Genomic DNA, 22758 nt, shown 5'->3' on the forward strand with positions numbered 1-22758 from the left:
CCTAAAGATTATTACCAAACGAGCCTGTCACATTTTCTTTGCCTTCTTGTCTCTTGTATAAGGCTTTCTTTGTTTTTTTGGTTATTTTTTACTAGGGTACTCTTTACTCTTTAGTCTTTAGCCCTTACAAATTTGTCTCTTTATCAACCTCGTGCCCTGTTCAATTTCCTGAACCGAAATACCATGTGCATTTCTTAATTTCCTGGAAGTGTATACGTACAGTTTCCAAGTCAAACGATTTTATGGGAAAGCATTACAGATTTACAGTAAATAAGGACAAGTCAATTAGAACAGAGTGCTAATGACAAGTCAATTATGCACACTACTACAGTTGAATTATGCAAACTACAGTTGCAGAAATCCTTTCAAATCATGATTGTTGTTTGTTAATCCACCCTTTTTTTTTCTACTAAAAAATCAAAACATTAACAAATTAGTTTCAACACAACATACTCGCACCAAAAAAAAAAATTGCCTATCATTTATCTTTATATCATTTATGTTGGGAATCGAACCTTATACGTAGTCCAATTCCTTAGTTGAGTACCAAGAGGCAGAGATGTTCATTACAATCTTAGACTGGTCAAAATATCATTAACTTTTATGTTCAATGCTAATTAAAATTGTGATTCACTTTCGTACCATAATTTTGTCAATGTCCACTGCAGCACGAACCATACTATTTGCGCACACGACAGACGAACCGAAAGGTATGTATATCTTTTTATATCTTCGCCTCTACTGCAATTTCCTATATTCATGCTAGAACATATTTTTTATAATTTTCCTACATTTGTTCTAACCACGTCCTTAAATAGATGTCATTTTCATCAACCCCCCGGAAGTCTCCAAGAAAACACCCTTCACCATCCCCGTCCTCTTTTGGGGTGCATTTGCCGCCCCCCAAAGCGGTATGGACCCCCGACACTGAGTTAGCTTTAGTGTACTCCCTCGTAGATCTAACCACAAGAGGAATTTTCCCGCCTTATGCGAGGCATTTGGCCACAATTACTGATCATTTTAATAATGCTATTCAAGTGGAAGGGTTCCATTACACCCAGAAGCAAGTTGGCAAGAAGATAGAAAAATTCAGGAGTGATTGGAAGGATTTCAGCGAACTCCTCGATGGTAGCGTAGTCACCGGAGAGGGTTGGGACGATGTGAAGAATACATTGTCATTACATGCACATCAATGGGAACAACTGAAGACGGTAACTCTCTCAATTGACAGTATATAATTACCATTAGTAGAGATAATGAAATCTACAATTTCTCGATTTTGTATATAAAACTTATCATTATTTGCAATTTCTGCAATTTGAATATTACCTTGTCAATTTCACAACTGCACTTAACATTATTTGACAACCTCAGTCACCATGTTGTGCAGACATTCGGGCCTCAAAAATATTACAGATTCAAGAAGGGTGGACCCCCGAACTACGCGAAATTGAATGACCTCTTCACAGGGACGCGAGCTACAGGGCAGTTTAGACATGCCAGCACAATGGACTTGCCAAACGATGACAATGTCGCCGTGTTCGACCTCAATACTGTATCACCAGCAGTAATTGACCTCACTGAGCCACAACGGCCTCCACCGCGCATTCACAAGAACAAAGGTAAAAGGGTTGCATCCCCGACAAGCAACTCACCAAGGTCGAGCAAGCGGGGGTCCAGAGGTGAGGAGGTGATGGTAGGTCTGACCAACACTTTCTATGAGATTCGGGACCAGTTGCAGAGTACCATGATCAAAAGCTCGACAGCCAGTTCCGTGGGCAATGTTTGCCCCGACACCGGTCGTCCTCGAGATTGGTTAATTGAGGCAATGACGCAAATTAACGATCTATCCGGTCAGATGGGGTTGTCTACAAATGCAATTCTTAGAGCGTCTACCGCCTTGAAGGGGACTCATGAGGCGAAGTTGTTCATGTGCATGTCACCTGCAGTTCAGAGAGCCCACCTAATGAGTTTCGTTTTACCTGGCGATAATTAGTATAATTGACTATGTTTATGTGGGGAGGGCACCAGACTTCGAATATTTATGACTTCTTTATGCACGGACTTCGTATATTTATGTTATTATTTATGCACGGACTTCGTATATTTATGCTTTTATTTATGCACTTACTTATGAATGTTTGCGTAGAGGATATTTAAATTATGAATTTGTAGTGTAATGATGAGTATGTTCATCGTACTCAATTTTTGGACCTTTGATGCAGGTGGTATAATTCAATATAATAGTACTCAACATGGATGGCAGTGGAACGTCCGGTATTAACTCAGACTATGAAAACTGGGGTGATACCCCTGACGACCCCCAATATTGTGCCACTGAGGTACCTTACAATGAGTATGACGAGGAAACTAACACGGACCCGGACTATGCTGAAATCTTGAATCTTTTCGAGAGTCTATTTAGGGTGATTGAAGAACTTCACTTCAACATGCAACAAGCTTCTCGAATTGTGCGAATTCCGCAACGCACATCCCCTTTGACGGGTCATATGTGGATCTATTGGGTCCTGACGAACCCCAACCGTACTACATGCTACGAGCGCTTCCGGATGTATCCCTGTACCTTCATGAAGCTATGCAGCACATTAAAAAATAATGGCTATCTAGGGAATAGCCGATATGTTAAGATCACTGAGAAAGTAGCAGCATTTCTCTTAGTTGTTTGTCAAGCGCACTCACAGAGGAGTGTGGCCGACAGGCTGCAAAGATCGACTCACACCATAAGCACATACGTTGGTCAAGTATGCAAAGCCTTATGTAGATTGGGCAATACGTTGATACAGCCGTGTGCCACCGAGATGCCTCACCCATACGTTGCCCGTGACAGGCGATACTACCCCTGGTTTAAGGTGCGCAACCTTCTTAATACTCTTGATAAGTATTACATTTTATTTGCTGCAATTGCTATTTCTCATCTATATAGTTTTATTTAATTTCAGGACTGCATAGGTGCCATTGATGGCACACATATAATGGCCTGCGTAACCAAGCACAACGTGGTGCCATTTATCGGTCGCAAAAAAACCCCGACACAGAATGTTATGTGCGTGACGGACTTTGACCTTTGCTTCACGTTCGTTTGTAGTGGGTGGGAGGGCAGTGCGCACGATTCACGAATTTTCACATCCACTATCAACGATCCCGTGATGCGCTTCCCAACACCGGCCGAAGGTACTATGAAATCAATCTTTTGTTGTTTGTCCAAATTCAATTCTAATGTATTCTTTATATAATGGAATACTCAGTTATATACATTTAACTGTGTAGGATTTTATTATTTGGTGGATTCTGGATATGCTTGTTCTAAGGGGTTCTTGCCCCCGTACCGCAACGAACGATACCACCTACAAAACTTTCGAGGCGGTGGAGCCCAACATCGGAGGAAGGAAGAGTTGTTTAACCATAGACACTCTTCACTACGATCGGTGGTGGAACGAACTTTTGGGATCTGGAAGAATCGATTTAAGATTTTAGAAAATATGCCACCATACGAAATCCCAGCACAACGTTTAATGGTGATTGCATGTTGCACTGTCCATAACTTCATCCGTAAGGATTGTGCAGACATTGATCCATTATTTAGTTCCGCTCTGCAGGAGATGTACGGTGAATCTTGGATCGATGTATCGCAACGGCCTCTTATGCCAGGTGTATCGTACGTATCACCTGGACAACGACCTGATCAATCCGAGGCAGGCACAAGGTTCATGGGGATGTATCGGAATTCAATGTGTTATGATATGTGGCGCGCGGTTCATGGCGAGTAAACCGTAGCTAATTTTTAGAGGGTTGTATTGAATGATGTGAGCTACTACTCTTTGTTTTTTGTAGTGAGCATTGTTTAAAATTTGTTGTTGAACCGGTTAATTAGGTTGTTGAACCGGTCAAAAAAGTTGATCTAAAATTAGCTACATTGCTGGGACTATATTCAGCTCTTTCAAGGAAGTTTAATTTATATTTTTAGTTTAATTCTTTTTAGTTTAATTTATATGTTTCTCTTATCTTTATTTTTTTCATCAATTATAATCTTAGAATTCTATCATTCCTACATTTTTTGATATTTTATATGTTATACTTATCATTAGGTGCTGTTGGTAATTAACTGGTCGCTGGTGGACCAACACTGTACATCGAGCATACATTAACAGTTACAAGACGAACCCTTTGTGAAAAACAGATGAAAACTGACACTGGCAGTCAATGATTTATAGAAGTTGATGATTATGAAATGTTAAAACCAATATCAATTCTTATATTCTGCAAGTGCTTCTTTTGACCCCGTTGGAAGTTAGGAACTGATGAAGATGGTTCTTCGGACTCACATAAACAGATGGAATTTTCACCGTTTTAGCCTTGTGCTTTCCTAATCTCAAAGTAGAAATATATGGATTCTGATAGGCTTCAACAACGGTTGGCAGATGGGTCCACAAGACCATATAGAATAGACAAGTAACCTAGCAAAGCTTGGAACTTTGACTCAATGCAAACAAGCCCATATAGTTATATAAATAAGATGAAAAAGAATACAGAAAACACCAATTGCCTATCACACAGCTCCAGATCATCTCACATATTTCAAAGCAAAAACAGAGAAGCAAAAGAAGAAGAAACAGGAAGATCAGATTCTGTTTCTTCTGAGATTCTCAATATTTACATCTAATGTAAACAGGCACATAAAAGTAACCACCGCATAACACAAAAGTCCTAAGTACACGGTACGAATAATCTGTTCCCATTAGCTCATTCTAACATCAAGGATGAGCGACCTCTGGAACCACTATAACCAATACAATAGAAGACTAACAACAAAATGAGTAGTAATGCCGTAGCCCGGAAAGAAGTAATGCTTTTTCGACCAAACCCTAACTCCCGCCGAATGGCGTCGTAATGGGCCTTACATTTTGCTTCAACAAGGTCATCAACTCCGTTATGAAAAGCATTCATTCTCTTCTCCAGTTCGTCAACACGTTCCATCAAGATCTTCTCGGTAGCGGACATATTATCAGACCACGCAAAATAATCACAATCACCGATTTTCTGCATGCAAGCATAATAAGTAAAAAGGTCCTACAACATTTACGATGAATAATATACTACAATCTTATAGGAAATTACCTTGTAATGTATACATCCGTACCACTTTCTACCCGGGTTTTTCGACGTCCTAGAGTGCCTCAGCTGTGCTGGAACTCCACAATGACACAGTGGCGGACCACTGGACACGTCACTGGCCGTAGACATTTACTATCCCTAAATTGTATATAACATTAACAATTCTCAAAGACAAATATGTATCTTCCACCGGCAGTGACGTGTCAATCGAAAACAATAAGGAAAAGCCAAATCTGTGGGTCACACTACCAGAAGAAATCAAAAAGAAAAACGAGAGAAAAGTCACCCCTTAATTTGGAACTCATCGACAGTACCCAACAACACTCACCAATTGAAACCCATAAGCTCATAAGATTTCAAAATCTCAGAAGCTCAAACAACACGGCCATAGTAATAACTTTTTTTTTTTTTCTACATTTAGGGTTCAAAATAAAATTTAGAGAAACTGTTGCTAATATTCTTATATTTATTGCTTGAATTGCTAACCATCTGAACTGTAAATGAGTGGATTCGGTTGGGGTGTTATTTCTCTTTCTCTTTTACTTTTTCTTTTTTTTCTTTTTTTCTACATTTAGGGTTTAAAATAAAATTTATAAAAACTGTTGCTAATAATCTTATATTTATTGCTTGAATTCTAACCATCCAAACCGTAAATGAGTAGATCCGGGTGGGGTGTTATTTCTCTTTTTCTCTTTTACCTTTTCTTCTTCTTCTTCTACATTTAGGGCTTAAAATAAAATTTAGAGAAATTATTGCTAATAATCTTATATTTATTGCTTGAATTGCTAACCATCCAACCCGTGAATGAGTGGATCCGGGTGAGGGTGTTATTTATCTCTTTCTCTTTTACTCTTTATTTATTTTTTTATTTTTTTTGGGAGGTAATCTTTGTAATCAATGATTTCTCTTTTGAATGTGTTTCTGCCTCCCCCCTTTTGTTGTCTATGTTTTTTCCTTTGACTGTCTTTTTAATGAGTAGCTTAAACCAGTTTATCTTTACACTGTTGGCATCAAATCTGCCCCCGTGATTGAACAGGGAAAAAAAAGAAAGATATATGTTTAGCTTAGGATGATTGTATGTATAAAAAAATTAACCTGTTTAAATTGATAGAGAAGTGAGTTTAAAATGGTTTGATCATTGATATACAAATAGGCCAGGGTTCAATAAATTTTAATTAAAATAAAAAATTCACATCAGTTATGTGATTTATTATGCAATCCAAAATTCATTCTTTTATAAAATTTCAAACATGCATGAAAACTATAATTTTGGACATATTAAGATAAGATAGCTCTTAATCTTCGATTATCTTGATATTTTACAAATATGACCAATTATATATAGATTCGACAAAAGTAATAACTTGTATTACTCAAACCTAACATAGACATGTACTGATGATTATCCTTAAATGTGTCTTTTTGTATATTATAAATTTCTTTAAAGTATGGATACTTTAATAGATATGCATAAAAGTAACTTTGTAAGTGTGTGAGTGATGAAAATTTTGTTATATTATTTCACAAAGCAAACCACATGCCACGTTGAAATTAGGATATATGCATAGGATGAGGGACAAAACTATGCAGGTTAAAAATATTGATAAAACTTCACACAATCTGGGAATGAAAAGGAAATGAAGGAAAACTTGGAATAATGGTTTGATCATTGATTTAACCAAAACTAGACTTCAAGAAATCTAAGTCTTACAAAGAACTCGCACCTAAACGGCCATCACCCGAAAACCCACTCTGATTCGGCCAAGAACAACAAAGACAGCCAACCAAAAAAAAAAAATCATACCCATTCTGATTCACCAACAAAAATCCAAATCTGAAAACCATTTTTAGAAATAAGATGTTTTTTAAAAATAAGAAAAAGCCAAATCTGTGGGTCACACTACCAGAAGAAATCAAAAGGAAAAAAAGAGAGAAAAGTTACCTTTGTAGCCGGTGGTAGCGTTCGGTGGTGGCGTTGCTGGGTCCGGTTGGCCGTCGGTGGCGTCAGTGGTTGCCGGTGGCCGCGGGGTCTCCTTGAAAGTGGAAGGATTTCTGCCCAAGTTGCACAGGTTCAGGTGGCTGAAAATGGAAGAGGAAAGAAGATGAAGGTGGATGATTTCTTCTGGAGAAAGACGAAGAAGGTTCAAATCTGGAGAAAGACGAACCCATCCGGAATGCTGGTGTGGGGATGCTATGGAGATGGAGGGCAAATTGGTCTTTTGGACACACCTGTACAAGGCAGCGTTGGATTGGACAAGTCTTCAAGAAAAGCTGGATGAAGTGATGAAAATTGCAGGGGCTTTTAAAATTTGGGGTCCTTTGGTCATTTGCCTTGTCCTTTGGTAAGCTGGGTGTGGGCCCGGGGGTGGGGGGAAATTTTGGGGGGAGAGGGAAGGTGGGAATCAAACAAGGCCACGTGAGTTGAGTTTCACCTCTATCTGTGTGGCACAAAGTTAGAAAACCAATTCCGCAATGTAGCAGATAATCACATGGATGTGATTGCAGCCGTCTGATCTGGAAGAGAAATATCTTAAGGCGTGGGGAGTAGGAGGCACTGTAAGGCCTATCTGTGTTCCGTCTACACGCGCGCACAGGTAAGTGCGTTTCTTATTGTTGCAAGTCCCACACCGGGAAGAAGCAAGAAAGTCATTACAAAGAACTAGTATAAGTAGGGAAATGAGCCCCTCTCACAAACCACGCAGCCGCGCGGTGAGCACAAAGCGAACTATTCTTTCGCCTTTTACTAAAGAATACCGTGTGCGCGCCGCAAACAGCGGCATACGCCAATTTTTGAAGGAGTTCCCCTTGCAAAGAGGAGCTCCACATATCAATCCAAACTTTTGTGTTTAATATTTCAGTCCATGTAGTTCTCCGTAATTAGAATAAGGAATGCTAGAATTCTTTTTATTATAATTTAGTCCCTTTTTTATTATATTTATGTCGAACTTTAGCATTTCTCAATATGGGAGCCTGATTTTCTGTGCGCTTAAATTACTATGATAGGGATTTTTGTTGTTCTCTTTTTACTGTACAAGAAGGTGGGGCTGGTTTCTCACTTTCTCTTGTGAGGGGAGAGAAATATAAGATAGAGAAGAAGCTAGAAAGAGAGTAGCTGTGAAAGAATTGAGTCAAATTAGGAAGCTAAAAGAAAGAAGCCAGAAACGGCAGAAAGGGAGAGGAGAGGAGAATTTTTTTTTTTATTTTCTTTTCTTCATAATTTTATTCGATCAAAGTATGTCTTCATTGCAATACTAAACATTCTTAAATAGATTTCGACTAAACCTCATGGAAACACCCATTTATTAACTTAACTAATATAGTTTTATTGACTTACCTAATGCCTATTATTTAATTACCCTAAATAATTTAGGGCAACACTTAACGTGCTTGGCTCTCGAAAAATAAAAATATTAAGGGAAAATTTTCATCTTTTATCATTTTTGCAATTAATTACACAAATTTTGATGGAAATATGAATACCATAAATTGATACTTTTTAAAAATTTGAATACTTAATTGTAAAAGTAATGAAAAATTAAGGGTTATAAATGAAGTTTTTCCTAAAATTGAATGCTAATAACTCGTTCCCATCACAGTGACAGCTTGATCCTTTGAAAGTGATTCTGGGGCACTACGATATATAGTATTCAAAACCACTGTGACGCAGCAAAAGCCCAAGTTATGCAGGAAAACACACACTCACACGTGAACAGTGTTTAGGAATATAGAATTAAACGGTGAGGAAGTCACACATTCAACACACACCACAATGGAGTCTCTGACTCACCATTGACAAAGGGAAGTCTCATCTCAAGTTACTGGAAAAAGGCCATTTCATTCATATAACACTACTACCCGCTTATTGAAAAGATAACGATACAAAGAAAGGACAAAAGACATACAAATTAATGATAAGATAGAATAAGGAGATAAATTGACTGATAAATAATCTGCTGCATCTAAATCTTCAGAGTTGGATCATGTCCCAATAGCTTTAGGAAGCTGAGATCTCCCACGGCCACCAGCACTCTGCTACTGCTACTGCTACTGCTACGCTTGAGTACCCTGTTGCGGATAAGGATTCTTCTAAAATACCAATTGAACCTATCTCCCTTTTTTCATATCCATCACATGTACTTCAGATCACCAATGTTAATAAAACAGTAGAACTACGACTTCAAAGAAGAAAAAAAGCAAAAGCTCACTGCCGTTGACAACTTGACAATGTTTGTGTCACTACAGCATCGATCGATAACAATGGCATAATTAGTAGGATCCCCATGTGTGTTTCACTGAGCTCATCTCAGGAAGGGGCAGACTGACAGCTGCAGTTGACTGGAACAAACCAAGCTTCTCAATGAGTTTTCCCAACAGGTAACCTGCCAAGTAAGAAATCCCAGAGGCCCCAACCCCAATTGCAAGGTAGTGCAGCACAGTTGTTATGTACTTGGAAACCGGTGGGTTTTGGATGGCAGCCTTGGCAATGGCAAGTACTATGATGCATGAAAGAGAAGCTGCTGCAACTGCTGCGAGCTTAAGGTACTCGTTGTCGCTCTCATAAAATGAGAAGCCATACACCAGTGGAGGCACTAAGCCAAAAACAAGGAATGATAATACTGCAACTGAGGCATGAATAATGAAATTCTTTTTCTGCCCCAATATTTCTTCATACCGATCCGCTTGTTCACCTTCTTGATTCGAGACCGCTCTAGATTGATCGTTCTTTAATTCCCTAAGCTGTAGTTTGATTCAATAAGTTAAACAAACTGAAACAAGTTCCATACCACATGGCATATTTAATTCAACAAGTAATTAGTTAAATACTCTCTAGGAAAATTATGTCAAGTTCTGGAGAATGTCTAAATGCATTAGCAGAGGCAATGTTGCAGCCGTTGTGACATTCTGGAAAGTTAGTCCCACATTGAATGGGTGGATCAGAAAGGTGCCCATGTACCTTGACTAGTATTTTTGGAGTGATAAGACAACCTGACTAGCACTTTTTTAGTCATTACAGTTGTGTTTAGGCTAATACATAACCAATATATGGAATGATACAGCAGTATTTCACAACGGCCTGATGAGCAAAGCTAGATCCATCAACAGTTGTATTGTTATTCTCAAATAGTGATAATTCATCTTCAAATGTCTAACTTGAATGACTGAATAAAAAAACGATGGAACTTATGAAAGGAAAAGTTAATTGCTCTGGGTATTTGTAATCCCAAAAAGGAAGGAGGGTTGGGTTGGCCGGATGGAGTGGAAGACTGCAACAAAAGCACAGCTATATTACGAGACAATAGGCCTATTTCCTGCTGATTCTTAACTGGTTAAGAAGGCAAAGCTGTACTCTTTCAACTTACAAGAAGAAGCTTTAAATGATTTCTAGTATGACTTTCATCAATGTTATACAGAGGATTTGATTCTCAGCTTCTATATAATCTCAATGTTCTTTGGTTTGCAGGTAGAATGGCCTAGTAAAATCACAAATTGTTGGAGAAACAAGACAAAACATGTTCATGATGAAATAAAGACAGTGAAAAACGAAGACTTTGTATGAATTGATGCATTTGTGAACTGCAATGAAATTTTTGGCCAAAAAAATAAACTCACATTATGACCAATGACGAAAAGTCCTCCAATCAGGTTTGCCAGTGCCAAGGCTACAATGTTCACTGCAATCAGAAAAACTTTTAACGCAATATGTTCTGGTAATCTTTGTGCCAGGATGAAATGTTACCATACTTGAGTCAATAAACACACACACTTACATGTGGCAGTAGCAGAACTAGCTGCAGATGTCACAAGAGATAAGCTTGTGATTGATTCAATTAAACCACCATAGACGATACTTTTAAGGATTTCCCACTTTATAGGACTTTTTGGCGATTTTTTAAGACTTTCTTGCTTCAAATAATCATCCTCAAGAATTACGACATTGGCTTCTAGGTTTGTTCTTAGTGGAGTTGGTAGTGGACTAACAAGCGACTTTTTAAGACTTTCTTGCTTCGAAGAATCATCCTCAAGAATTTCAACATTGCCTTTTGGGTTTGTTCCCGGTGGTGTTGGTAGTGGACTAACAGTCGACTTTTTTAGACTTTCTTGCTTCAAAGAATCATTCTCAAGAATTTCAACATTGGCTTCTGGGTTTGTTCCCAGTGGTGTTGGTAGTGGACTAACAGGCGACTTTTTAAGACTTTCTTGCTTCAAAGAATCATCCACAAGAATTACAACATTGGCTTTTGGGTTTGTTCGTGGTGGTGTTGGTCGTGGACTAATAGGATCCTCTGGTTTCTCTCTAGTGAACTTTTGAAGGAACCAACCACCTGTCAAAGTGAGAAAATGTAGTTAAGCTCGCTGCCCATATTATGAGAGATCAGCCAAGAATATTGTAAAAAAACAAGAAGGAAAATGTCATGGCATGGCAAATCATATACGAATACATGACAGAAGAATATATAGGTTCCAATCATCCAAACTTTCCCCATAATGATTTAGCTTCATAGTAAAAGACTTAACCATGACACAATGTTGGCATATTTTAATCTAAAATTGGGGATAAATGATAAAATCAAGGTTCGAGGCTCAGGACCTTAGCTTTGATGCTATGTTAAATTAAATTATCAGTTATCTTAAAAGTTGAAGCCGATAAGAAATGATAAATATTCTCATACCATTAGAATGTGAAAGTACCTATAAATTTGACACCCTCCAAGCATGTTGGGCACCTCATATCCTCTTCATTGCGAATAAGGACCTTCTCGATACAAGCTTTACAATTAGGGCAGTAGAAATTATAGTTCTCCCGCCTCGTGCAAACTGTGTCAAGATACAGATCTTCAGGAATAATTTCGCCACTACTTTGAATGCCAGATTCTTTTGTTGGGAGATCCAATATGACATGTTCAGGACTTGTCTTAGAATCATAAAAATTAGCACCTCCATTTCCATTCTTCAATGCAAAAGATCCATAAGAGGATTCACCTGAAACCATGCAACAAATAAGCATTTTCTAATTATAATTGAATCATATCCCAAAAGTTTGAACTTATTTGATGAATATTGCAGGAACATGCATTTTTCTAAGCTAGCAATTAACCAGAGACAGAATATTAATGATCGATTCTGCGTAGTGATTTTCTAAGTCAAACTACAACCAGGGAAAGATTAAGGTACCGTATTAAAACAGTTAAGAATATGGTGCATGTGCCATGTATGGGATATTAAGATAGCTAGAAAAAAGAAAAAGAGAGCTTTACCAGAAAAGAGAGAGAGAGAGAGAGAGAAGAACAAGAAGACAAAAAGGAAAAAAACTCCATGATAATGATGCATGCTTATATCATTAGAAAACTCAAATAGAGATTATTATCTAAGTAGAGTACGTAAGTGGTTTTACTAATTCTTTCCAAGAGTATTTATTTATTTTTGTCTTCCGATCCCTTACCTTCTTCTTCTTCACAAACTAGAAGCTTAGCTGATCCATTGGAATAATGCTTTGAGGACAAACCACTACCAACTGTAGTAATTGTGGTGGTGGTAGAGTTGATGATATCTTGGCCAGCTGGCTGCCATCCTCCGTTCAATTCCTCCTTCACTGCCTCTGCTCTTCTTTCCATGTGTACCTTTCTCTAAGATCGAAAGCCTTGATGTCTACACTCTACATGTCTTTGATGCTGATTTCTCAGTTCTATTTATAAATGGGGGTTAAGTCAATGGTCGATCGTCTTAAAAAAATAATTAACTACAATCTGAATACAATTAAACAATATGCATGCACAAACCAAGCATGATGACTTTACTGATCATGACATCAACCATGACTATATTGACCTCATGGGAGCGCATCAAAAGAAAGGAATCATATTCTGTCTAGTTTCTTATTGAAAAATCTTTTTATAAGAGCTCTTCTATTCAAAACGTTTTCTCTCTTCAAGGGTAGATTACATTTTTTCCATCCTAGCTAAACTATATATAGATGCATTTATAACCTGCTAGCTAGTAACTTTAAAACTTTAAAACTGTGTGACTATTTATATAATGTCCCCCTATTGTTAAATTATAAGGGGAGTAATTTTGACTTCCTCTTTTTTTTTTTTTTTTTTTTTTTTGGACAATTTTCGGTACGGTGTGAACTACACGTTTTTCACGCTTCTCAAAACCGATGCCTAAATTAGCTTCTTAGATAAAAGTATGTTCAATACATAAAATAATCGGTCTGAACATGGGGTATGAGCCTATTTATAGGCAAATAGGTAGATGTTAACCTGAATAAGGTTTCCTACTCCTTGATCTAGGTATGTTGTTAGAGTAGTTTTACTTGGACTTTAATTCTTTATTAAACATATGATCTGATCATGGATTTTTCAGGATCAAATTTGGACTATAAGTTCTATCCCGATTCCACCGAGAATAGGACTACTTATCGGATTAGACTTAAACCCGAACTATGATTCAAACTTCAATTCTACTTGGAGTAGAGTCCTAATTAGGATTTTTTTGAATGACTGATACCTGGGAACATGTTTGTCTCGGGCTTTGGCTAGCTAAGTTGACTTTCGGTCATATGTTGTCTGCATTCTCGGGACTCAATCTAAATTTACCTTCTGTCGCGTATTCTTGGGAATAACTGCTTGGTGTCTCACTCCCGGGATAAGACTTTTCGGGAGTGCTACTTTCTTGGCTGCTTAACGTCTATCTCTTGGGATAGGACTTTCCGGGAGTCCTGTTGTCTCTTCCTTGGGCCGGTATTAACCCGAAGGCTCATGATTCTATAAATAGACCGGTCTAGCTAAGTGGAATTATTCCCAACATATTTGTTTTTGTTACTTATTTGATGAAAATAAAGGTCTCAATTTATTGAGTCTTGAATATATTAAATTAAGAATTAAGATGATCTTGACAAAAAATATGAAGGGTCCTAACCCGTAAGAGTGGAACCAAAATTTTTTGTCGTGGCCTAGAGTGGAACTCCCACTCGGCACTCATATGTCCTCTAGACCTCCTCTAGATCTCTCTACCAACCTTCAACCGCCTGATACCCCGGCGGCAACACGTGCGACCGACCAACATGGCACGACAAAGGTGGAAACTCCAACTGATCATATGGCTACAGCAAAACCTACGGATCAGATTTATTAAAAAAAATTCAAGTCAAGTCAATTTTAATCGTTCATCCTCACAATATATATATATAGATTAGCCAATTTTAATTGTTCGTGCATCCTCACTGTTATTGAACAGATCGATCGATCGTACTACCATATATAATAAACACAAATAATAAAATTTCCCTGTAAATTTGGTTGAAGAATTTACTATTAATTTTTTTTTTAATTTTTAATTTAGTATATTACAATGATAAGTGTCCAAAATATATGTGATTAATTCTCACATGCATTTTAATTTTTTTAATTAAATCTATTAAACTAACATGTTTTTAAATGCATGTAATCCTCATATGCATTCTGAATACTTAATCAATTTTCATAATCGCAACTGTTGGGCCGCTAGTGGTTCTTGGTAATAAGTTCTTCTGAAAAAAAAAAAAAAAAAGTTTTGTAATTTGTTTTAAAATGTAGAGTAATTTTACATGTACATTAAGTGTCCATCAAGCATTCATAAAAAAAAAATTAAAAAAAAATGATATTTGAATAGATTTTTCAATATTTGAGAAGAAAAACCAATTCTGAAAATTTTGCTACAAGTGAGACAAATTTTTAGCAACGGAGGAAAGTGTTTGGAAAGAATTCGTAGACTCCTGATTTGGTGGGATTCGAATCCAGTTTTGCTGGGACATTAATTATCAAGTACAGTTTTTTTAATATATATACATAAACAACATTATTTCTAATAATTTGAAAATTACTAAAAACTTCACTAATAGTCTTTGGATTCGATTGAGATTGCAAAGGTTCCGGAAGGTTTGAGGAATTTTATTTTTTTTTTATTATTTATTTTTTTTATGTTCGTGTCCTTTCGAAAATGGTTGAGCGATCTCTTGAAGTTTGCGCTTATTTTAGAGCCTTTTGTTTTGGAGTAATTCTACATATCACCTCTGCGTTCCTCTTTTGTTCCCTTAAAATTGACGTGGCTCTTCGAATCACTATTGAATCAAAATTCAATTGTAGTCTATCATTAATTCAATGGTGATTTTAAAAGCCACATCAATTTTAGAAGAGTAAAATGGAAGATACATGGGTGATATGTAACATTACTCTTTTTTGTTTTGTCTTTGCTATTGACCCTTGTAGTCGTTTTTTTAATAAGCACGAACCGTAGGTCAAGCTGGACTTTCACCCTTTTTGAAAGAAGGTACCTAGCTAGACTTTAAAATGTCTTAATTTAGGGTATTTATTTTTCAGAAAGTTTCAATCTCAGTCCTCCGTTATAATTTTCTGTTAAATCTTGTTAAAAATTCTAAAATACCCTTCATTTTTTTAGGAAAAAAATTGCTAGGATTTAAGTGTTGGTTAGAGTTTAACGGAATTTACAAAAATACTCATGCCTGAATTTTTGAAAATTTTTATAATTTATTTTTAAAAAATAAACACGGGTATTTTGGGAATTTTGATAGGATTTAACGGAAAATTCTAACGAATGACTGAGATTGAAATTTTCTGAAAAATAAATACCCTAAATTGAGACGTTTTAAAGTTTAGATACATTCTTTCAAAATAGGTGAAAGTTTAGGGATTATAAGTGAAGTTCTCCCTTTTAGTTATTTAATTAGAGTAATTTTGTATTTTTACAAGTTTTACAAAGATGGCATTTTACCTATTTACCGTTTATTTTAACCCTAAATTCTAATGGTAGGGGTGACATTACCAAATTTTTAAACATGAAAACCCAACACTACAACTTGTAAAGCTTGATGAAATACGCAGTGGTAAATGAAGTTTTTCATTTTTTTTCATTTTTTATTTTTTAATAAAGTAATTAAGAACACAGTAATTAATGTTTATTTAACAATAACTAATGAGTATTGCCGCATCAGTCAAGTGTGATAAGGGTATAGTTTGCAACATTTCTTGTAAGGATGTATTAGATACACTAAGCAAGAACTAAAAAGATCCACAAGGATATATTACCAACAATGATAAAGGTGTAGTGCATGGCTGAAAATTGGAAGCTTAGCAATCTGAAAATAGAATCATTCATATGCATAAAATTAGCACATTCCTAAATGACAGATATTGGATAATTCTAGCAAAATTAGCATCATTTACACAACATACACCTTGTTTAGGTGCTCGTTCGGAGCTTTTGGAGCCTTTTTGGCTACTGTAATCCATTCTCCTTGTTTAGGATTCATGGATTTTTTTTACACAGATTAATTTCTATTACCGTTGCTTGTTTTGTACAATTGATTTTGAATTACGTATGATCGATGATGGTCTAAGTTCTATCTCTTCACTTTCAGTAGCCGGTGCAGAGGACAGCAACCTTATCAACTTGATGGAAGCTCCATGAAGAGCATGCAAGGAGCTTGGTGAACTCATTGTAAAAAGCAAATCCGTTAAAAGTAAAAGAGAATCTGCCCAGTTGACTTCTAATGGAGAAGAAAAATTACTTTCTCATAATTTTATTCAATTAAAGTTTGTTTTCATTCAAAGCATGCTTAAATAGACTTGGACTAAACCTTCCGGCAACACCCATTTATTAACTTACATAACAAAGTTTTATTGACTTGTCTAACATGACAATGTTCGTTATTATTGAATTACCCTAAATAAAATTAAACACTAATATCACAGTGACAGCTTGATTCTTAGAATTAATTCTGTGGGACTACGATATTATTCAAAGCCACTGCTACAGTCATTTCTCATATCCAACGACATCAATGGGACGCCATTTTGGCTCAGGATTCACATTATACTTCAGATCACCGATGTTAATAAGGCAGAAGTTCAAAGAAAAGCAAAAACTCACTGATATCGACAACGTTTGTGGCACTGTAGCATCCATATATCGATAACAATGACATAATTAATTAGTAGGATCCCCATGTGTGTTTCACTGAGCTCATCTCAGGAAGGGGCAGACTGACAGCTGCAGTTGACTGGAACCAACCAAGCTTCTCAATGAGTTTCCCCAACAGGTAACCTGCCAAGTAAGAAATCCCAGAGGCCCCAACCCCAATTGCAAGGTAGTGCAGCACAGTTGTTATATACTTGGAAACCGGTGGGTTGTGGATGGCAGCCTTGGCAATGGCAAGTACTGTGATGCATGAAAGGGAAGCTGCTGCAACTGCTGCGAGCTTAAGGTACTCGTTGTCGCTCTCATAAAATGAGAAGCCATACACCAGTGGAGGCACTAAGCCAAAAACAAGGAATGATAATACTGCAACTGAGGCATGAATAATGAAATTCGTTTTCTGCCCCAATATTTCTTCATACCGATCCGCTTGTTCACCTTCTTGATTCGAGACCACTCTAGATTGATCATTCTTTAATTCCCTAAGCTGTAGTTTGATTCAATAAGTTAAACAAACTGAAACAAGTTCCATACCACATGGCATATTTAATTCAACAAGTAATTAGTTAAATACTCTCTAGGAAAATTATGTCAAGTTCTGGAGAATGTCTAAATGCATTAGCAGAGGCAATGTTGCAGCTGTTGTGACATTCTGGAAAGTTAGTCCCACATTGAATGGGTGGATTAGAAAGATGCCCATGTACCTTGACTAGTATTTTTGGAGTGATAAGACAACCTGACTAGCACTTTTTTAGTCATTACAGTTGTGTTTAGGCTAATACATAACCAATTAATATATGGAATGATACAGCAGTATTTCACAACGGCCTGATGAGTAAAGCTAGATCCATCAACAGTTGTATTGTTATTCTCAAATAATGATAATTCATCTTCAAATGTCTAACTTGAATGACTGAATAAAAAAACGATGGAACCTATGAAAGGAAAAGTTAATTGCTCTGGGTATTTGTAATCCCAAAAAGGAAGGAGGGTTGGGTTGGCCGGATGGAGTGGAAGACTGCAACAAAAGCACAGCTATATTACGAGACAATAGGCCTATTTCCTGCTGATTCTTAATTGGTTAAGAAGGCAAAGCTGTACTCTTACAACTTACAAGAAGAAGCTTTAAATGATTTCTAGTATGACTTTCAACAATGTCATACAGAGGATTTGATTCTCAGCTTCTATATAATCTCAATGTTCTTTGGTTTGCAGGTAGAATGGCCTAGTAAAATCACAAATTGTTGGAGAAACAAGAGACAACATGTTCATGATGAAATAAAGACAGTGAAAAATGAAGACTTCGTATGAATTGATGCATTTTTGAACTGCAATGAAATTTTTGGCCAAAAAATAAACTCACATTATGACCAATGACGAAAAGTCCTCCAATCAGGTTTGCCAGTGCCAAGGCTACAATGGTCACTGCAATCAGAAAAACTTTTATAGCCAATATGTACTAGTAATCTTTGTGCCAGGATGAAATGTTACCATACGTGATTCAATAAACACACACACACTTACATGTGGCAGCAGCAGAACTAGCTGCAGATGTCACAACAGATAAGCTTGTGATTGATTCAATTAAACCACCATAGACAGTACTTTTAAGGATTTCCCACTTTATAGGACTTTTTGGTGGCGGCAATGATGGCGGCAGTCTTTTTTGCTTCGAAGAATCACCCACAAGAATTACAACATTGGGTTCTGGGTTTGTTCGTGGTGGTGTTGGTCGTGGACTAACAGGATCCTCTGGTTTCTCTCTAGTGATCTTTTGAAGGACCCAACCGCCTGTCAAAGTGAGAAAATATAGTTAAGCTCGCTGCCCATATTATGAGAGATCAGCCAAGAATATTGTAAAAAAATAAGAAGGAAAATGTCATGGCATGCCAAGTCATATACGAATACAAGACAGAAAAAGGCTTAACCATGACACAATGTTGCATATTTTAATATAAAATTTGGGATAAATGACGAAATCAAAGTTTGAGAACTTAAAACCTTAGCTTTGATACCATGTTAAATTAAATTACCAGTTATCTTAAAAGCTTAGGCTGATAAGAAATGATAAATATTCTCATACCATTATAATGTGAAAGTACCTATAAATTTGACACACTCCAAGCATGTTGGGCACCTCATATCCTCTTCATTGCGAATAAGGACCTTCTCGATACAAGCTTTACAATTAGGGCAGTAAAAATTATAGTTCTCTGGCTTCGTGCTAACTGTATCAAGATACAGATCTGTCTTAAAATGATCCTCATCTTCAGGGTTAATTTCGGCTGCACCTTGAATGGCAGATGCTGTTGCTGTGAGATCCAATATGACATGTTCAGGGGTTGTCTTAGAATCATCAAAATTAGCACCTCCATTCTTCAATGCAAAAGATCCAAATGAGGATTCACCTGAAACTGTGCAACAAATAAGCATTTTCTTAGAAGACTATTGAATCACATGCCAGAAGTTTGAACTTATTTGATGAATCATCAGAAGTAGCACCTCCATTCTTCAATGCAAAAGATCCAAATGAGGATTCACCTGAAACTATGCAACAAAAAAGCATTTTCTTAGAAGACTATTTAATCATATGCCAGAAGTATGAACTTATTTGATGAATATTGCAGGAACATGCGACTTTCTAAGCTAGCAACCACAGACAAAATAGTGATCAATTCTGCGTAGTGATTTTCTAAGTCAAACTAGAAACAGGGAAAATTAGGTACCATATTGAAATACTTATGAAACTTTAAGGACAATTGAGATCTATATGCAAATCTGGTGCTTGTAATGTATCAGCTGCCTGCTTCTTCTTCTTCTTCTTTTTTCCTTCTATAATTCCTCAAAAGACTTAAAAAATGCTGGCTTAGATTTGTAAAAATTCAGTAATTTGATAGGTTTTGGTTTCCTTTTTTGAGTTTTAATCATTAAACTAATATTCTAATACAATGTACTAAAAAAAAAAACTTGTTTTTTTGGATGAATGAATTTCTATTAACCAACAAAGAATACACACACACTTCAGCAAATCAGCTAAGACACCATATTCAACAAACATCCTGACTCAACCAACTCCACAGGACCACAATACAGACACTACAAGATAACCAGCTATACAGACACCCTACAACCAACAAGTCCACTCTACAAATGAACCCTTTCCAATTACCTACAACCTCAAATAAGCAGCAGCTATAACAAAACAACATACTATACAATCAACTCATAAACCTCATACAAGATTTGCAGAAACCAAGTGAACCAGCAAGCCTTCAACTGCTACAGATATCACCACCAGAAACAAACCAGGAACCACTCAATCTATCAAGTACTAGAAACCAACACCAGCAGAATCAGCATTTTCCATGGCTACAGGAATCTCTCCTGCTTCCACAATCAGCCATATTAAACCATACTAAGCAAAAAAAAACTATTCTGCCAGATTTTTTTAGAGTTTTGTGTCTTGTATTTAATTTAGAAAAGAAAAAGAGAGCTTTACCAGGAGAGAGAGAGAGAGAGAGAGAGAGAGAGAGAGAGGAACAAGAAGGCAAAAAGGAAAAAAAAAACCCATGATAATGATGTTTCTATCATTAGAAAACTCAAATAGAGATAGAGATTATCTAGGCATGCAGAGTAAGTGGTGGTTGTAATTCTTTCCAAGCTAGAGTATTTCTTTTGGTCTTCTCTTACCTTCTTCTTCACAAACTAGAAACTTAGCTCCATTGTTATACTTTGAGGACAAACCAGTACCAACTGTAGTAATTGTGGTGGTGGTAGTGGACCTGGTGGTAGAGTTGATGATATCTTCACAAGGCTGCCATCCTCCCAACGCCAATCCCTCCTTCGCAGCCTCTGCCTCTCTTTCCATGCCTGCCTTTCTCTAAGAAAGCCTTAATGTCTACAGTCTACAGACTACACGTCTTTGCTGCTGATTTCTCAGTTATATAAATGTGGATAAGCCACTTGTCGTTTCAAAACAAACTTAACTACGATTTGAAGACAAAAGCTACTCTTCAGGGACAAGAACCGGTGAGGATGCAGATAGTTTTATTTGAGGAATAAAATTGTCGTTTCATATTTTTATAGACAATTTTGCCCCTCAAATAAAACTAATCAAATTCCTTCGAATCATTTGACCTGTTTTAAGTAGCTGATATAAAAAGTCAAGTCAAAAACACGACACATCAGCCATATATCATGAAATGGGTGTAAAAAGTAAAACTTCAATTTGAATATGAGACTTGATATGAATGAGAACACCCAATTAGTAGCTAAAACTTATAATACAAAACTTTTTCTCTGCTGGAAGACTACACCTCTCTTTGTAATCAGTTGACAGTTAATTAATTAGTTTTATGGCCTTAAAAGTTCTAATGTAGATTACATTTTTCCATCCTAAACTATGAATAGCTGAATTTATAATCTACTCCTAAATTCAAATTTTGAACATTCAAACTTTAAACTTATGACTAATTATAATGTCCCCTATTGTTAAATTATAGGGAGAGTCATTTTGATTTCTTTCGTTTTTTAGCTTATTTCTTTTTGTTTTATGCTTTTTAATTTTTTATTTGAGAGATATAATTGTATTTTTTATATTTATTTGACAAAAATATAGGTTTCGAATTTAGAATAGACTCAAACTCGAGTCTTGAATCTATTAAATTAAACATTAAGATTGTTAAATCAGAGAATGAGTTCTGAGTTTGAACCACATCTCTTTTATTTACCTGCAATTTCAATTAAATATTTTACGTGTTGAACCTTACCTATTAAAAGAGAGTTTGATCGCACACGTGAATGGGGTGTTAACGTATTTGATTAAATGATTAAGTTACATCTTCTTATAAACTTAAGCTTTTAGAACCAGTGGTGATTTAACAAAGATCATAATAAAATATATATATATATATATATAATTTGGTTCAGTTTGTTAAAAAAAATTTCAAAAAATATTAACAAATAATTTAAACACACAACAATCTTAAAGTTACAAAAATAATTTTTATCTTCATGTCCTATCAAAATAATTTGTCAAACAATCTTAACTTTTTTTTTTTCTTTTTTAAAAAAAAATTGGTACCGAACTTAGTTTTGTCGTGACCTAAAAGCGAACCTCCAACTCGTGTCTTCTTCTCTCTCTACCGAAGGCAACACATGCCACCGACTCATATAGACTATATAGTCATCTGAGACAGCAAAATCGCATGTCATAGAAGAATTCTTAATTGATAAATAATTTAAGTCAAAGTCAATTTCTTGAGAGAAAAAAAAAAAAGAAAAAAAGAAAAGATTTGTTGGAGAAGTCAACAAGTCATCCACGTTACAGTTTTATTAATCACAATTAAAGGCACGTGAAGATTAGCCAATTTTAATTGTTCGTCCTCACTGTTCTTGAACAGAACTACAATATAATAAATAAAAGAATAATTTTTTTTCTAAGTTGAATTGAATTTTTTTTTGGGATAAATACCCCATTGGTACCTGAGTTTTACGTGTTTTTAAATTTAGTACCTCAGTTTTGTTTGGTATCATAGGTGGTACCTGAATTAAGGGTAAAAACCCATTTGGTACCTCTGTTAGATTTTCCGTCCAAATTTTAACGGCTCGCCACGTGTCAACCGCTGAGGTTGACACGTGGCACTACATAAA

At 36.3% G+C, this 22758-nt stretch overlaps 2 protein-coding genes and 1 non-coding gene across 6 annotated transcripts; 1 reads left to right on the plus strand and 2 right to left on the minus strand.

The window, feature by feature from the left end:
• Positions 1-4597: 4597 nt before the first annotated feature.
• LOC133862233 (uncharacterized) lies at positions 4598-7505 on the minus strand. Of its 2 annotated transcripts, XM_062298005.1 has the most exons (3): positions 7076-7505; positions 5137-5271; positions 4598-5058 (listed from the first exon to the last, which is right to left on the minus strand). In XM_062298005.1, the coding sequence occupies exons 2-3, from the start codon at positions 5260-5262 to the stop codon at positions 4762-4764; spliced, it is 423 nt and encodes a 140-aa protein (XP_062153989.1). In that variant the 5' UTR covers positions 5263-5271; positions 7076-7505; the 3' UTR covers positions 4598-4761. The 2 variants fall into 2 exon arrangements, with proteins under 2 accessions (XP_062153989.1, XP_062153990.1); XM_062298006.1 differs by lacking the exon at positions 7076-7505 and having other exon boundaries at positions 4599-5058; positions 5137-6380.
• A 328-nt stretch (positions 7506-7833) lies between these two features.
• LOC133865074 (U5 spliceosomal RNA) lies at positions 7834-7952 on the plus strand. The gene has a single exon (XR_009899609.1). It is a non-coding gene; the product is annotated as a U5 spliceosomal RNA (small nuclear RNA).
• Positions 7953-16769: 8817 nt separating this feature from the next.
• Positions 16770-21094, minus strand: LOC133862564 (membrane protein of ER body 1-like). Of its 3 annotated transcripts, none has more exons than XM_062298397.1 (6): positions 20797-21094; positions 19609-19647; positions 19209-19520; positions 18631-18897; positions 18470-18531; positions 16770-17593 (listed from the first exon to the last, which is right to left on the minus strand). In XM_062298397.1, the coding sequence occupies exons 1-6, from the start codon at positions 20972-20974 to the stop codon at positions 17123-17125; spliced, it is 1329 nt and encodes a 442-aa protein (XP_062154381.1). In that variant the 5' UTR covers positions 20975-21094; the 3' UTR covers positions 16770-17122. The 3 variants fall into 3 exon arrangements, with proteins under 3 accessions (XP_062154381.1, XP_062154380.1, XP_062154382.1); XM_062298396.1 differs by having other exon boundaries at positions 19609-19653; XM_062298398.1 differs by lacking the exon at positions 19609-19647.
• Between the last annotated feature and the right edge of the window lie 1664 nt (positions 21095-22758).

This window comes from Alnus glutinosa, chromosome 3 (assembly GCF_958979055.1).
Source record: "Alnus glutinosa chromosome 3, dhAlnGlut1.1, whole genome shotgun sequence".
Lineage (NCBI taxonomy): Eukaryota > Viridiplantae > Streptophyta > Magnoliopsida > Fagales > Betulaceae > Alnus > Alnus glutinosa.

Bases quoted from the DNA above. Each gene is read 5' to 3' on its own strand.
- LOC133862564 (XM_062298396.1), bottom strand. From the start codon at position 20,974: ATGGAAAGAGAGGCAGAGGCTGCGAAGGAGGGATTGGCGTTGGGAGGA. The intron at 18,532-18,630 runs GTAAGTGTGTGT...TTCTGATTGCAG, and splicing joins TAGTTCTGCTGCTGCCACAT to TGACCATTGTAGCCTTGGCA. The intron at 17,594-18,469 runs GTGAGTTTATTT...ATCAAACTACAG, and splicing joins TTTTCGTCATTGGTCATAAT to CTTAGGGAATTAAAGAATGA.
- LOC133862233 (XM_062298005.1), bottom strand. From the start codon at position 5,262: ATGTCTACGGCCAGTGACGTGTCCAGTGGTCCGCCACTGTGTCATTGT. The intron at 5,059-5,136 runs GTAATTTCCTAT...GCTTGCATGCAG, and splicing joins ACGGATGTATACATTACAAG to AAAATCGGTGATTGTGATTA.